Consider the following 15,807-nt stretch of genomic DNA (forward strand, 5'->3'; position numbering starts at 1 on the left):
GTAATTACATAATACACAACAATAACCAAAAACCATAATAACCAAGGTTGCAATTACATAATAGACTACAAGCATATAGTGCAATTACATTATCCCAAAATATGCAACCATATATATGTTCTAATACTTATCATACTAATGAAAACCAAAATAATCATAAGTCATAAGTTTTTTAACATCAAAACACTTCTAAAAGTAGCAAATAACATCTGCCAAAACAAACACAGCCTTGATCTTCAACTTCCACCTAACTTCCACCTCCTTGACCTTTGCATGTCCTTGAGTTGTGACCTTTGTTTTTGCATTTTGCACATGTTACACTGACATATTTCCTTGTTAATTTTTGAACTCCATCAGGACCAACTTTACAACCTTCTTCCTGACTTACACCATGAGTACCACTCTGACTTTGACTCCCTCTTTGACTCTGACTCAATTTTTCATCCTCACTTTTCTTCCTCTTCTTTGTAGGCCTACCTGGTTGCTTATGATGTATTGGAGGGATAAGTGTGGTGGGACACAAACTTTTAGGCCACATTATTCTTCCTTTTATGGGCTCTACCTTATAGGAATATGCATTCTTCCATGTATCCAACCAGTATACCTTATTGACCCACCTATAAATGTCACCGACATCATCTGAGTTCTTGGTCATTTCATAAAGGGTTGCAATGACATGTTTACAGGGGATGCCTGTTAGCTCCCACTTCCTGCAAGTACATGTGTTGTTCCTAACATCTACAACATGTTGATCTTGCCATGCCCCAGTGACTTGGTATTTCTCACCCCCGTTCCACCTAGCAATGTAATGTGATGCATGAGACTTGTTTACATCCAATATGGTTGTTGCAGTGGGTGTTAAAGGCCATTTTGCCTTGTCCATCACCTTCATAACATTACAGATTCTCTTCATCAAGTATTGTCTAATATACTCCAAACAACCTATGATAGGCTTATCTCTTCCCTCTATTATCTTGCTGTTAAATACCTCACAAAGGTTGTTTAACAGTATATCAGAGATTGCTCTGTCTGTTAAAAAGAATGACATATTGTTTTAAGTACAAGTCCACATTTAACATATAGTAATTTATGGTAAGTTATGTACCTGTAAAATGGCTTCTTACCCAGTGTTTTGGAGGAATCTTTCTAAGCCATTCACATGCCTCCTTGTCATAGTTGCATAATTCTCTCATGCAATGTTCAAATTCAGGTATAGTGGTTGCAGTTGCACATCTCCATAAATGATCCTTGTACTCTTTCAATTTCCATTTCACTCTCATGTTCTGATGTATGTGCCTGAGACAATACCTGTGCTCAGCACATGGGAATAGTTGGACAATACCTGTGCCCACCACCCCACTTGCATTCATGACGGGGACTACGCCTCTACACAATGCCCGAAGTCTAAGCTTGTCATTCTTTTTATAATATAAATTCCTCCTAGTTTCTAATGCGTGCATGTCAATTTTTTCTTTCAAATCTTTCTTTGATTTAAACTTTTGCCCCACATAAAAACTGGCCTTATGGACATTGCCAAGACTGCATCTTTTCTCCTTAGCCAAATTCTTAAGAACACATCTTCTTTTCCTTTCATCTTCTGACCCTTCATCTAAAGAATCTCATCTATCATTGTCAATGACTTCTATGTCCTCATGTTCATCATTTGTCCCAACCCCGTTATGAAACCCATCCATTTGAACACAACCATCATCCTTATCAAGATTGAGGTTAAAGTCAGTCATATCCACCTCCACTTCTGATACATTGTTTTCATCATCAACAAGTTCATCATACTGTTCTTCTGATTGTTGCCCAAGATCATCACTGTCAGCAGACTTTTCATGTTCAGACTGATGGTCTTCAACATTCTCATCTTCTGGTGGTTGATAATGTTCTCCATCAAAAGGATCAAAGTGATCATGATAAAAGTTCTCATGATGAAAGTCATCATAATCAAAGTTATCATGGTCACCACCTTGATCTTGTACCACATCATCCATGTTAGCATGCTCAGCATCTTGATCTTGTACCACATCATCCATGTTAGCATGCTCACCAGCTTGATCTTGTACCACATCATCTAATTTAGGATTCTCACCACCTTGATCTTGTACAACATCATCCAATTTAGCATGATCACCACCTTGATCTTCTACTACATCATCCAATTCAACTAAACGAAGCTTCTTGGCACAAGAACTTTGACCAACTATTGAGTTCACCCTTCCATTTCTTCTATACTCTGGTGAAACTTGTGTAGGGACTCTGTCAAAGAGTATCAATGACATATACCCTGGCAACTGTGTTTGATCATTAGCTTCATCTATTATTGGGGTTTTATCCTTTGCTGGTACTTGAGGTGCATTTGCTTCTTTTGGAAGATCACCATCATAGAGCTCCTTAATAATAACCTTTTGCTTTCCTTTTGGAGACATAAAATAGGTCAGCAAATTAGTTTGTCCATGTTCTGTATACACTTCAATGACCTTGTTATCTCCAATATATTGAGCCAAATTCAAGACATCATTATCATTCCCTAAGGCTCTAAGACCAAAATCCAAGTCTTCATGAGGAATCCTAAAATGGTAATATATTACTGGGGGTACAGAGTAACCTAGCTCTAGCATCATTGCGTCTAGTTCATGAACAATGTCTACTAAATCAATATATCGCACTTCACCTTTAACATATTTCGTATTTGGAAGCTTGGTAAAATTTCCACCATGGTGTAGCTTTATGGTGAACATTGTTGGTACACGCTCTACAAGATACAAAAAACATTAAGTAAAAAATTATCAGATGTTTGTATTTTTGGCTCTGTTCTTCAGATCATCAAGAAACCCAACAAAATTTCGTAAACAGAGGAGAAGTGAAACTAACCATATTCATTTGTGATGTCATACGTCTTGCCTTTTGGCCTAATCGCCCACATTACGAACACCATTTACAGTTGAAAAGCAAAAACAAGTAAACACCTTGGACCAAATCTTGATTAGGGTTTTTGCGTTCAAAAATAATGACGAAGAAGATGGAAGTGTAAGAGATAACTAAATGTTTTGTGTGTAATATGGCGCTAATACGGTAACAAGTGGGTTTATTTCAGGAATTGTAAAAATGGTCCCTCAAGTAAAAAGACATTTATGCCCTCGTGTGCAATGCACGTGAGGGGTTTAACAGCCACAAACAAACGGAAGTTAACTCCAGGGACTTGTTCCACAAACAAACCTCTCAATAAGGACCAGAAATCCAATTTTTAAAAGGTTTGGACCATATCCACAAAAAATGACAAACCACAGGGACCATTATTGCATTTTTGTCAAACTGGATTGTAAAACCATACAATATGACATTTTGAATATATATATATATATATATATATATATATATATATATATATATATATATATATATATAAATGGCTCCAAAAAAAATTAGGCCCTGTCACACACTAGAAATATAGGTATTAGGGGTGACGGTATTAGAAACGACAGGTACTATTAGGGACAACACGTGACAACACGCGTATGTGTCGTCGCTAAAAGCAGCCCGTCGCCGCTAACGCGTCGTCTCTAATAGCGTACATCGACGATCCGTGTGACTTCGCCCATAGTCAATCGTTGCCGTTTATTTTTCATCTGATTCAACGGTCATGGTTCCTCCATACGAAAGCAATAGCGGCGATGAGAATAGAGATGCCGCCGTGATCGCTACTAGTCACCAAAAAAATGCGGGACCCCTTCCCTCCAACTTGTCGCCCCCAATTGGCAGCCTGTCGCCGCAAATACTGTCGCCGCTAAAGGGTTCGTCCCTTTTACCACAACTTCGTGTCTCAGAACAGGTGCCACAATCACCCCCAATCCTCCTCTTGGCGATTTTCCGGCGAATTACCACCACAACAGCTCCTATCGATTTCAGCTCCTCCTATCGATTTCTCTAGCAACCACCACCACAAAGCCTCTCCTTTCTCCTTTCCACTTCACTCCTCCTCTCCCCCACTTTAGCTGTTTTTCCGGCTGTGATAAGTTTTCCGGCATCTGCAGTGACGGTATGTGCTCCATTTCCTCCTTTCTCTTTCAATTTCTTTTCTGAAACAAATTTGTATGGTAATTTGTGATTTTGGTGAGATTTTGGTGGTTTCACAGCCTCTTCTCCGGTGACACCACCTCTTCTTTGGTGACGACCACAACACCACCACCACAACGATTTCTAGGTTTTTTTTCTTAATTTTTCTGTTTTTAATGTAGTATATGAAATGTTGGTATTTATATGTGAAATGTATATGTATATGTGTATTTGTATATGAAATGTATGTGTATGTATGAAAAAAAATGTATGTATAATTGTATTTGTATGTGAAATGTATATGTATATTTGTATTTGTATATGAAATGTATGTGTATGCATGAAAAAATGTGTATAAGAGTATTTGTATGTGAAATATATGTATATGTGAAAAATCTATGTATATAGGTGTAGATATATGAAAAAATCTATGTCAAAATGTATGTATATATATGGAATGTATGTATTTTTATGTGAAATGTATATGTATATGTGTATATTTATATAAATATGTATGTATATGTGTGGATATATATGTAAAAATGTATGTATATGTTTGTATATGTATGTAAAAATGTATATGTATGTGTATTTGTATGTGTATTTGTATGTGAAATGTATGTGTATCTTGTATGTATATGATGTTATAATTGCAAAAATGTATATGTATGTGTAATTGTATGTGAAATGTATATGATTGTATAATTGGAAAAAAATAGGATGTTAAAATGCACAATGTTTTTTAAACTACTGTACTATAATAAAAAAAACAAAATAACTAAGATGCTATAAATAAAAATAAATATGAAATTGTACAATGTCGTAATAAAAAAATAAAAATAAAAATAAAAATAAGTTGATATTAAAAATAAAAATATGAAAAAAAATAAATACACTTTGCCCCTCCCATATATATATATATATATATATATATATATATATATATATATATATATATATATATATATATATATATTACTTTGTTTATGGTTTTTTTTCTTGAGTTATGTTTGATTAAAAAGCAACTAGGAAGCAAGATTTCACTTTAATGACTTATGAAATGTATTTTTTGCCGTAAAAATACTATTTTAAATTGCTTTAATTATGTTTTTATCATAGTTTAGAGATTTTTAGTATTTTAGCCACTAACTTGCCATAAATCGATTTATATTTGTGATCGACTTATTATAAGCCCAAAGAAATATGGCTATAGCTATTGGTTTTACGGTTTAAAAAAAGGCATCATTTTAAAAACCACACCATACTTACTACTATATCTTTATACCTTAATAAGCATTTAGCATGTTTTGCTGAATTTTAAGAGGTACAAGGCTTATTGCATTATTTACAACAATTTTATGCGTTACATATTAAGTAAAACCTTATTTGGTCTTGAAAAAGTCAAGAACGTAAGTTTATGCATTCAATCTTATATGGTCAAACATACGTATTGGCGTTTGACCAAATCTCATTCTCTACCCCGATCAAACAACCTCCCACTATTTCGCCCTTTCTTTAGCCTTATAATGGTATAACTCTGTTACCCTTCTTTGCCATCTATATAATACCTCCCCTCTTCTCCATTCACAATCTATATCTTTACCTAAGCCACCGCTCTCATCTTTCTCCATAATCGGTGACCAACACCACCACACACGATCGTCTTCACCACCTCACACCTAATACCACCATCATCATCCGCTCGGTGTCACATCACCGGTCGCACCACTATTACACTGCAATCACTGGACACTCAACCGTCAGCGTTCTTCCCTTAAATCGAAGACCATCACAAGCCATTACTCATACCCCACTCCATCTTCGGCCACCTAGGCATCCTCCTCATCATCGGTGCAATGAGAAACCCTAGCTACCATAATCTCCCGCACTTATCTCTTCTACTTTTTGACAAAATCCTTTTTAATCCCCAATTGAGTCAATGTTGAATCTTGATATCTTGGCTGATATCCTTCGATTCTGGCCTGTTTTCCTTTACTTTGTTATATGTACCAACAATTCTCCTTTCCCCATAGACCATCCTCAAAAAACCTCACACACACACACTCTCAAAAGAACCTGTTGAATGCTTGCTTCTTTCTTTTTTCAAACATCGCAGAAAGCCATGCTTCCTTCCTCTCCATCCTTCTTCTCTTTAAGAATCGTCGTCATCATCTTCCTTACATTTAGTGACAACAGTGGCCAGTGGGATGATTTGGTGGTCATGGTGAAGTGTCTGCTAATGTTTGTCATCATATACAGATTCATATTTACAATTTCTTTTCACTAAGACACTAACCACAAGCTTAAAAAAAATGTATTTTAGCTTTATATTTTCAATCTAAATAAGCAATGTAACTTTACCATTTGTGGGTCTTTGAGAGATTAAGGTTTGCTTGAAAAATAAAATGTTTTTGTTTAGCTTTCCTTCATATTTGAGGTAAAGAGTGGCCCCCAAATGCGTTTATGCTTAAGAGTAATGATTTACATATATAATGAAAATATTTATATATGAGTAATGATTTACATATATAATGAATATATATATATATATATATATATATATATATATATATATATATATATATTAATGCCTTTTAATTTAGGTATGTAGGAGAATGATATGCAGATCCTGATGTCTTCATCTAATTTTTTTTCAGGCTATTGTCTTTCCTCAGGAAGCAAGTCATGTAGTTGTTTGTAAGATCAAATGTTGGTTCTTCTTTTGGGGGTACGCTTTAAGCCTTAAAGTTACGTAGTTGTTTGTAAAAGTTCTTGTAAGATCATATCACCATTTCCCAATAACAATGAATAAGGATCTTGTGGAATTAATTATGAATGAAATGAGTTAACTTTTTTGTTGATTTCTTTATTATGTCATCTTATTTCACTGGAATATATGTCATTATCTCTTTCATTAGATCTTGATAACTTATCTTTTATGAATTGATGAACATATTAACGTGTATTGGCAATATATTGGAGTTGTTTGTAGTTTAAATTGGCCAAAATCCAGCATCTCTACAATGTCAACAACGTAAAACATCCAACTATTTGCATAGAAAAACTACTCACCTCTATAAATTAATTTCTGAAAATTTATTTGCACCCGTCGCTTGGCGCGGGTAAACGGCTAGTATATAGGGATGTCAACGGGGGCAAACGGGACGGGGATTGCAATCCCCCCCCACCCCCAAAATTTTCCTATTCCCCCGCCCCCGAAATCTCTAACCTCCCTACCCCCGCCCCCGCCCCCGAATCCTGAGATTACCCCCGCCCCCGCCCCAGTTTCCCCGCCCCCGTTTGGGTTGACTATTGTTTTGGGCGAACGAAGGTGTTTTTTAGGCTAAAAGAAGTTATTTTTTTGGGCTAAAAGAAGCTATTTTGGGTAAAAATAGTTATTTATAGCATAATTTTACACGTTTAAAATAAAAATATTATAACATCTTAAAGATGTTATACTAACAACTTAAAAACATGGTATTTTATTAAATTTTTGAAGTTCAAAATAATTGTTATTAATTATTATATTTTTATAATTAACATATATTAATATAAGTAATATATTAACGGGGTCCCCACTGGGGGTTCGGGACGGGACTACCCACCCCGCCCCCGCCCCCGATTTTTTTGAAAAATATCTCCCATACGGGATCGGGGCCCCACGGGTTCGGAGTCCCACGGGACTTTTTGACATCCCTACTAGTATATATATATATATATATATATATATATATATATATATATATATATATATATATATATATATATATATATATATATATATATATATTCGGGGTCCCACGGGACTTTTAAATTCCGACGTTTTGGATTGGTTCCTTGGTTCCTTGATTAATAATGGTTTTCTATTGAACTTTTCCCTATATATATATATATATATATATATATATATATATATATATATATATATATATATATATATATATATATATATATATATAGGGAAAAGTTCAATAGAAAACCATTATTAATCAAGGAACCAAGGAACCAATCCAAAACGTCGGAATTTAAAGCGATCAACCGCAAAAGGAAGGGTTGTAAATTTTTATAATGGACGCACATGTACCGGATTATAACAAAACCCACTTCCTTTTTTTCATTTAAATTTTTTTTTCAGGCCAAGTTGTTTATCGAAAAAAAAAATCGAATATACCGTTGTTCACGATTTTTCGTCCTCTTTCCATAGAGATCCATGATGATATATAAAAACGAACTTTTTTTTTCGAAAAAAACCCACGTAATTTTCTTAGTTTTTTCAATATTTAAGTTTATTTTTATCAAAAAAAAAAACTAATTATACCAAAAAATATTAATTTTTTGTACTCTATTAATAAACATCAACACCGACTAAAAAAAAAAACCTCGAACAGTACAGATTCACACTGTGAATCTAAACTGTAAATATTTTAATTTTTAACATTCACAATATGAAAAATCTCGAACAGTTCATATTAACATTGAGAATCTGAATTACTATTATACACACTGTGAATCTGAGAAGGTTGAAAAAAAAAACCTCGATCAGTGAAGATCCACACTGTGAATCTAAATTGTAAATATTTCAAATTTTAACATTCACAATGTGAAAAAGCTCCGATCAGTTCAGATTCACACTGTGAATCTGACTTCTTATTATGCACACTGTGAATCTAAGGAGGTTCATAATGTGAATCTGAATAGGTTTACAATATGAATCTGAACAAGTTTACAATGTGAATCTAAACTGAAATAAAGTTTTTTTTTTTTTTTTTTTAAACTTGAATATGAATCTATGTTTAAAAAGTACAAAAAATATGAATTTTGATATATTTATTAATTTTTTTTCTATAAAAAAATAGACCTTCAATTTTTTCATCAAAGAAAATGAAGTTGGTTTTTTTCGAAAAAAAAAGTTCGTTTTTTATATATCATCATTGATCTCTATGGAAAGAGAACGAAAAATCGTGAACAACGATATATTCGGTTTTTTTTTCGATAAAAAACATGGCCTAAAAAAAATTTTAAACGAAAAAAAATGGTGGGTTTTTTCGTAAAGGGTGGATTTTTTGGTATAATCCGGTGTGTGTGCGTCCAATGTAAAAGTGTACATGTATTTCCTTGGCCGTTGATCGTTATGATTTTCAACGCTCACGATTGGTTCCTTGGTTTCTTGGTTAATTATGGTTCTCTATTGAACCTCACCATATATATATATATATATATATATATATATATATATATATATATATATATATATATATATATATATATATAAACCACATAGAAACGCAATCACAGCTAAAAGCACAAACCACACAAACATAAAAAGAGAACCATAACGAATCTAAATATTTTTCAGTTAGCCAAAAATCCATGCAACCACCTTACGCCTACGACACTTGAAATTTTTATAAGACCACTTGTGTTTCTCTAACCCAAGTATATTTGGACCAAGGCCAAAAAAAGAACCTAGCCCAAATCATTCGAATTGAAAATTTTTACGGACACTTGCAGTTGCACGTTTTAGATTTGTACCTTTATTTCGAAGATTTTGTCCTCTATAACCATAAAGACTTTGAATTTTTGATAAAAGACCACTTTTATGAGCTATAAAAGGTTTTCTGATTATGTCTAGGATAAGTTATATAATTTAACCATGAAAACTTTCCAATTTCTATATCAAACCCCTTACCTTTTTAATTTTTGGAGTAAATTGTAAATAGGGATAAACTTATATCTGTCTTTCCCAATATTCTTTCCACTGGATTTGACAATGCTCGGAAAAAATAAGTTAGTTTATTATTATTTAACATTTGGTTAAAACAAATAACGATAGCTTATCGTAGTTTATAAAATATTATCTTATAAGCTAATTTATTGATAATCTAGCTTGAGATAGCTGGATGATAAGCTAGTTTATAAACTAAAAGATAATTTTTAAGCTACTTTGCTAAACAATATCTTTGTATTTTGTCATTTTCTCCTCTGGAAATCTACATTCAAAATCGAATCATTGAATGTATAGGCAAAATCGAATCATTGAATGTATAGAGTTAGATACATTGTGGTTTTCACATAGATCTTTCAAAAATGCGTCTAGCTATTATGATGTGAAACATGTGGCAGAAATATGTGTTGAAAGAAAAAAAGAACAAACGTGATTGGGTCAAAGATTTAAGGTTTGTGTCCAAAAGCATAAAGGGGGAAGTTGGAAAATCCTAACCGTTTGATGGTTAATGGTGCGGAGGTTTTCGGTGAAGGGAGATGGGAGTTTATGTGCCCAATTAAAGCCCATACAATTCATGCCATTATTTTTTACGACATAATCAATATAATCAGGACAACTTCTAATAGGGCTGTGTTTTTGTATAAAAAGTACTTTAGAGTATTTGTGGTTAAATTATAAAAAGTTCCCCGGATGATTAAAGTATTGTGTTTATATATATATATATATATATATATATATATATATATATATATATATATATATATATATATATATATATATATTTTCTTTCTTTTTTAACAACACGAAAAAATTAGAATTAAAAGTACAAGTACAAAGATGTTAATACTACCAAAATAAACCTAAAAAAGGTTGGCAGCATTGGATTATAAGGATATGTAATATCCCAAAAGTCAAGAATAAAAATTTCACTTTTATTATAATCAAAACATAGATGTAACTTGATCCAAACATTTAAAACATTTCTAAGTAACACAATTATCAGAGTTGAATCCCAAAATCACATATTGCGGAAAACACGGGTGTATGCGCTGCGATCAAGCCGAACCCTTCGCTTCCGAACTGGAATCACCTGAAACCAAAAACACAAACTGTAAGCACGAAGCTTAGTGAGTTCCCCAAATACCACATATCATACATAACAACTGAACCATAATTAACATTCATATCATCGAGCCATACTTATTATTCATATATCACAATCAATAAAAGTGCTATGTGTCATCCGTAGTCTTGCCATTATGTCACGAGCCGCCTCGTGGTCTTCCTTGCCAAGTGGGGGCCATAACCCTGGTCTTACAGACAAGTATCATGAGCCACCTCCTGGTCTCCCATGCAAGTATCACAAAGACAACTAACATACAATCTACAACTACTTAACTAACAATTGCCAGAGTTCAAACTCTGGTCTTGCATACAAATTGCCAGGAGCTGCCTCTTGGTCTTTCATACAAAATGCCAAGGGTCACCCCTGGGTCTTCCTACAATACATAAACCAAATGTGACGACATTGGTGCCTTCGACCCATAGAATAGTGAGGAGACTCACCTCGAATGCTGAAACTCACTGCAAGAAATCATTAGCCGCTGTCGTGACAACTCCCCGAGCTAACAACACCAAAATATCACCCAATGAGCAATTGGGTCCCGAACTAGAATCTATAATCCATTCTTCGGGTAAAATGACAATTTTACCCCTAGTCCAACTTGAACCAAAACCGAGTCCCAAACCAATAACCAAAAGGCCCAAAACTACCAGATTCATAAAAGCCCACTAATGGCCCAATTTTCCAAATTTGGTCCAATCCCTATATGGGCCTTAACCTAGGCCTAATAATTCCCTTAATCCAACAGTTGATCTCAGATGGCCCGAAAAGGCCCAAAGAACAAAGCCCAAAACGTCATGAGGCTTAAGCTCATTGGGCCTACTAAGGCCTAAAACCACAATCCTAAATCCAACAAAGCAAACGCAATAACAAGACCAATTCCCAAAAGTCCTTAGACATAAACGAGCCCATAAATATACATAAACCCAGCCCATGAACAAAACCCCTCAAGCCCAAAGACAGAAAGAAGCCAAAGTCGCACAAATCCATGAATGCGAGGCGTACGCTCAACTTATGTTGGGCGTACTCGAGGGAATCTGGATTGTGACCAAAAGGAGGTACGCTGGGCATACCTCTAGTTACGCGGGGCGTAACTGCAGTTTCTCTAAACTCATTTTGTGACTTAACCACTTAAGCACTTTACACCCAAACTTCAGGGAACCTCAAAATAAAGCTCTTAATGCATAAAGTCGGCACCTTTATGCATTTGCATGACTCAAGGGGACCCAAAGACCTTCTTAATCCAATAATACCCAACTTAATCCATCTAGAACATGCATGGATGATTTTTAACCTTAAGGGTGGCAACTTTATGAACTTATAATCTCAGAAATGCTAAGAGTAGCAACTCAAAGCCCCTGGAGTGGTGTCCAACCACTAGATCTCACTCATGAGGTCAAAATGGGACCAAAAACCCACATAATCTTAGATCTCAACTCCTAATGAGCAAGGTTAGAACTTTTTACCTTTTATAAGCTAAAAATGGAGCAAAAGTCGAGATCAATAAGCCTTTCCCTTGATTCACCACTTTGCACAAAGCTTCTACTCTTGAAGATATACTAAAACCCACGAAAGATGCACATAAAAAGGCTCACAACACTCATGGATGAGCCTACAGCTCGAGATTAGGGTTTATGATAATGAAGGATGAAAGAGAGGCTCATACCTGGGACTTAAGGTGTTTAAATAGTGAGCCAACCCTAAAAGTTAGGGTTTTGGGATCCTGCACTACGCTGGGCATACCGCTCAAACACCCGCGTCCATTCCAAACGTACGTTTGGCGTACCCCCACCTTACGTTGGGCGTACTCATCCAAGCACGTGCATGCCTTCCTTGCATGCATGGGACTGCTTTGCCAACTATTTCCATTAGGGGTCAATTCTGCCAATATCTTCAAAATACCATAACTCCCTCATCCTAGGTCCGTTTCCAACGAACCTTATATCCACGAAAAGGTGGAGAGAAACCCTACACTCCTAACAACACACCTAAGCCTTAAAACCTCGCAAACAAAACCCAAAACCCATAAAAGATCGAGATATCACATTACAATTATACCATTAGCCTCTGAAGACACAATCGAGCACTTGGATCACTTATACTATTACCCACATCCGAAATGGGCCAAATCCTTCCCTTCCCAAGGCCTTACGCCCTATGACAATTGATGATTGGGCCACAGCCCCGAGCAGTGAAGCAAATCCAGAACCGAGCGTTACAATATATTTTTTAAATACAAAGTTTTTTAGAATTATAAAAAAAGTCTTTGTAGTTAAACCAAAAAATTAAGAAACTACAATAGTTTTTACATAATTGCCAGAAAAAAGTGTATTGATGCTATGATAGTTAAAACATTTTTTTACACCAACATACTACACTCCCATAAATCATAATCACACACCATAGTTAGCTTTTAGTTATCTAAATGAACAATTGAAACAACAAAAGACAAACATAAATATAAAAATGAATTAATCCAAATCCGGAATTCTAATTTATCGAACAAAACTAGTTATAATATCAAGCTACAAATAGTATAATCAAGACAAAACAACAAAAATGATGTATATTGAAAATTGTCATTATGGTCCATAAAATTTTGGACTAGTACAACTGGTTCAAAATTTTCATTTTGTTGCGGGTTTGGTCCATTTATAAAAAAAAATCTTAAATGCCAATTCTACCTTTGTCATTTTATTTTATTTTCATTCCTTTTATTTACTTGTCGATTTTTCTAATTAAAAAACAAAAATATATATAGATCCCCTCCTACTAACCCATCAATCCCCATCACTCTTTAACAATGTAACACCTGTTCCAGGTATTATTTAATTTATCTAATTTTAGAGCTTTGTGCATGGACTCGGCCAGTTGGGGAGCTCCAACTCGTCGAGTAGAAGTTATTATGAGGACGCAGATTTTAAATCCTACTCGACGAGTCGGAAGGCCCCGACTCGACGAGTAGACGCTGTAAAGGAAAACCCTAATTTTTAGGGTTTGCACCCTATTTAAAGAACATAATCCGCCTCTTGTGGCCTCCCTTACCACCTTATTAGGCAGAGAAAACGCTAGTCGAACCTTGCACCTTCTTGAGTGAGAGAGAGAGAGAGAGCTTTTGTCAGTAATTTTGGTGTGGTTGTGAAGGATTTTGGAGCTTGAAGAGGAACGAACAAGAAGAGAAGCAGTAGATCCGACATCTACTCTGTATTGGCAACCATCTTGAGGTATAAAGTCTTTTCCTTGATCTTTAGTTACATAGATCCCTTTTCTTTAAACTAAATGGCCCTTTTTGGTGCAAAATGGAGTCATACTCGGATCTGGACTTATCACAAGGATATGGTTCCAGATCTAGACCTCTCTAGGTCCCCAATGACATAAAGTTGCTCACTTTATCCAACTTAGGCCCTTTCCATGCACAAAAACCATGTAGGAAGCTTAGTTTTGATGTTATAGCCTTGGAAGACCTTGCATGTAAAGTTTTCAACTTTACGTGGTAACTGCACTAGGGGAGGTTGGATCTGAAGTTTGGGACCTTAGACCCCACTAAAAAGGGACTGAAGGAACTCGTCGAGTCCCTTAGTCGAATCGACGAGTCCGGGTGAGATTTGCCCGTTTTCAACCTTCAGAATGAGTGAAGTGAAGGATTAGAGTTTTGGTCAGAATGGACTCTAGGTTTTCTGGACATTTGATGAACTCGACGAGTCACTTAGGTGACTTGGCGAGTTGAAGAATTATTCAGTTAACTCGATGAGTTGCTGAACGCACTCGACGAGTTGAGGTCAACATGGACTGTTGACCTTGACTTTGACCAGGGTTGACATTGAGGATAATTATGGTATTTCAGGATTGTGACAAGTTAATCACATGATGATTATAGGCAGTTGAGTTGGAGCAGTGCGTGGGATATTTCTGATCTTAGCTTGTCATTTCAGCATTTGAGAGGCGAGTCTCCTCACCATACCAATGGGTCTAAGTCACCAAGGCCGACCCATTTTATGATATGTGATACACTAGTTGAGGTTATGTTATGAGGCATGATAGTTGGTTATGTGCTAGGAAGTATGCTAGTTGTATATGTGGTATGTTTGTATGGAAGACCATGGGAGAGCCCATGACACTTGGATATAAGACCATGTAGAGAGCCCATGGCTTTCCTACTAAAGACCATGGGAGAGACCATGGCAACCAGATGTAAGACGATGTGGAGAGCCCATGGATTTCCTATTAAAGACCATAGGAGATCCCATGACACTTAGGTGTAAGACCATTTGTGGAGCCCATGGCATCCTAGAGTAAGACCCTGGGGACGAGCCCATGGCATCCCTATATGATGTATGCATGGCTTATGTAATGTACGTGGCTTTTATAGCTAATATGATATGTGATATGTGGATTGTGTGTGGGGTATGCTCTGGGGAACTCACTAAGAATTAGCTTATAGTTTGTGGATTTGTTTCAGGTACATCTGAGCCCAAGGGCAAGGTGAAGGCTTGATGGCGCGGCGTGCACTCTCTCTTAGGCGTTATTGTGGGACACTCTGATGTTTTGAAATAAAATTGTTGTTGTTACGAATTTGAAAACAATTGTATTTGGGATTCATGATTTGTGGAAAGTATTTTGGTTAATTAAAATTGAAAAATTTCTTTTGAAAATTTGAGTCGTTACAAATTGGTATCAGAGCCTTGGTTTGAGGGATTCAGGCACACTCTCGGGTGTGTCAGGACTCAAACTAAGAAAATGGTAAAATTGTTTTAAAAAATAAAATAAAAGTTAAAACTTTTAAAGAATGGAAAAGATGAGAGTGCAAAGCGCGTGATCGCCTGAGGCAAGTAAGTAGTTCCCCAATATGATTAGCCATGTTATACTGATATTTGAGCTACGATAATCGTATGGATCT

General features: G+C 35.5%; 1 protein-coding gene across 1 annotated transcript; it reads right to left on the reverse strand.

Moving 5' to 3' along the window:
* Positions 1–247: 247 nt before the first annotated feature.
* On the reverse strand, positions 248–1,370 carry LOC145157347 (protein FAR1-RELATED SEQUENCE 5-like). Its single transcript, XM_079076403.1, has 2 exons — positions 1,106–1,370; positions 248–1,029 (listed from the first exon to the last, which is right to left on the reverse strand). The coding sequence occupies exons 1-2, from the start codon at positions 1,368–1,370 to the stop codon at positions 248–250; spliced, it is 1,047 nt and encodes a 348-aa protein (XP_078932529.1).
* Positions 1,371–15,807: the final 14,437 nt, after the last annotated feature.

This window comes from Lactuca virosa, chromosome 2 (assembly GCF_052849685.1).
Source record: "Lactuca virosa cultivar CGN04683 chromosome 2, Lactuca_virosa_CGN04683_v6, whole genome shotgun sequence".
NCBI classification, from domain to species: domain Eukaryota; kingdom Viridiplantae; phylum Streptophyta; class Magnoliopsida; order Asterales; family Asteraceae; genus Lactuca; species Lactuca virosa.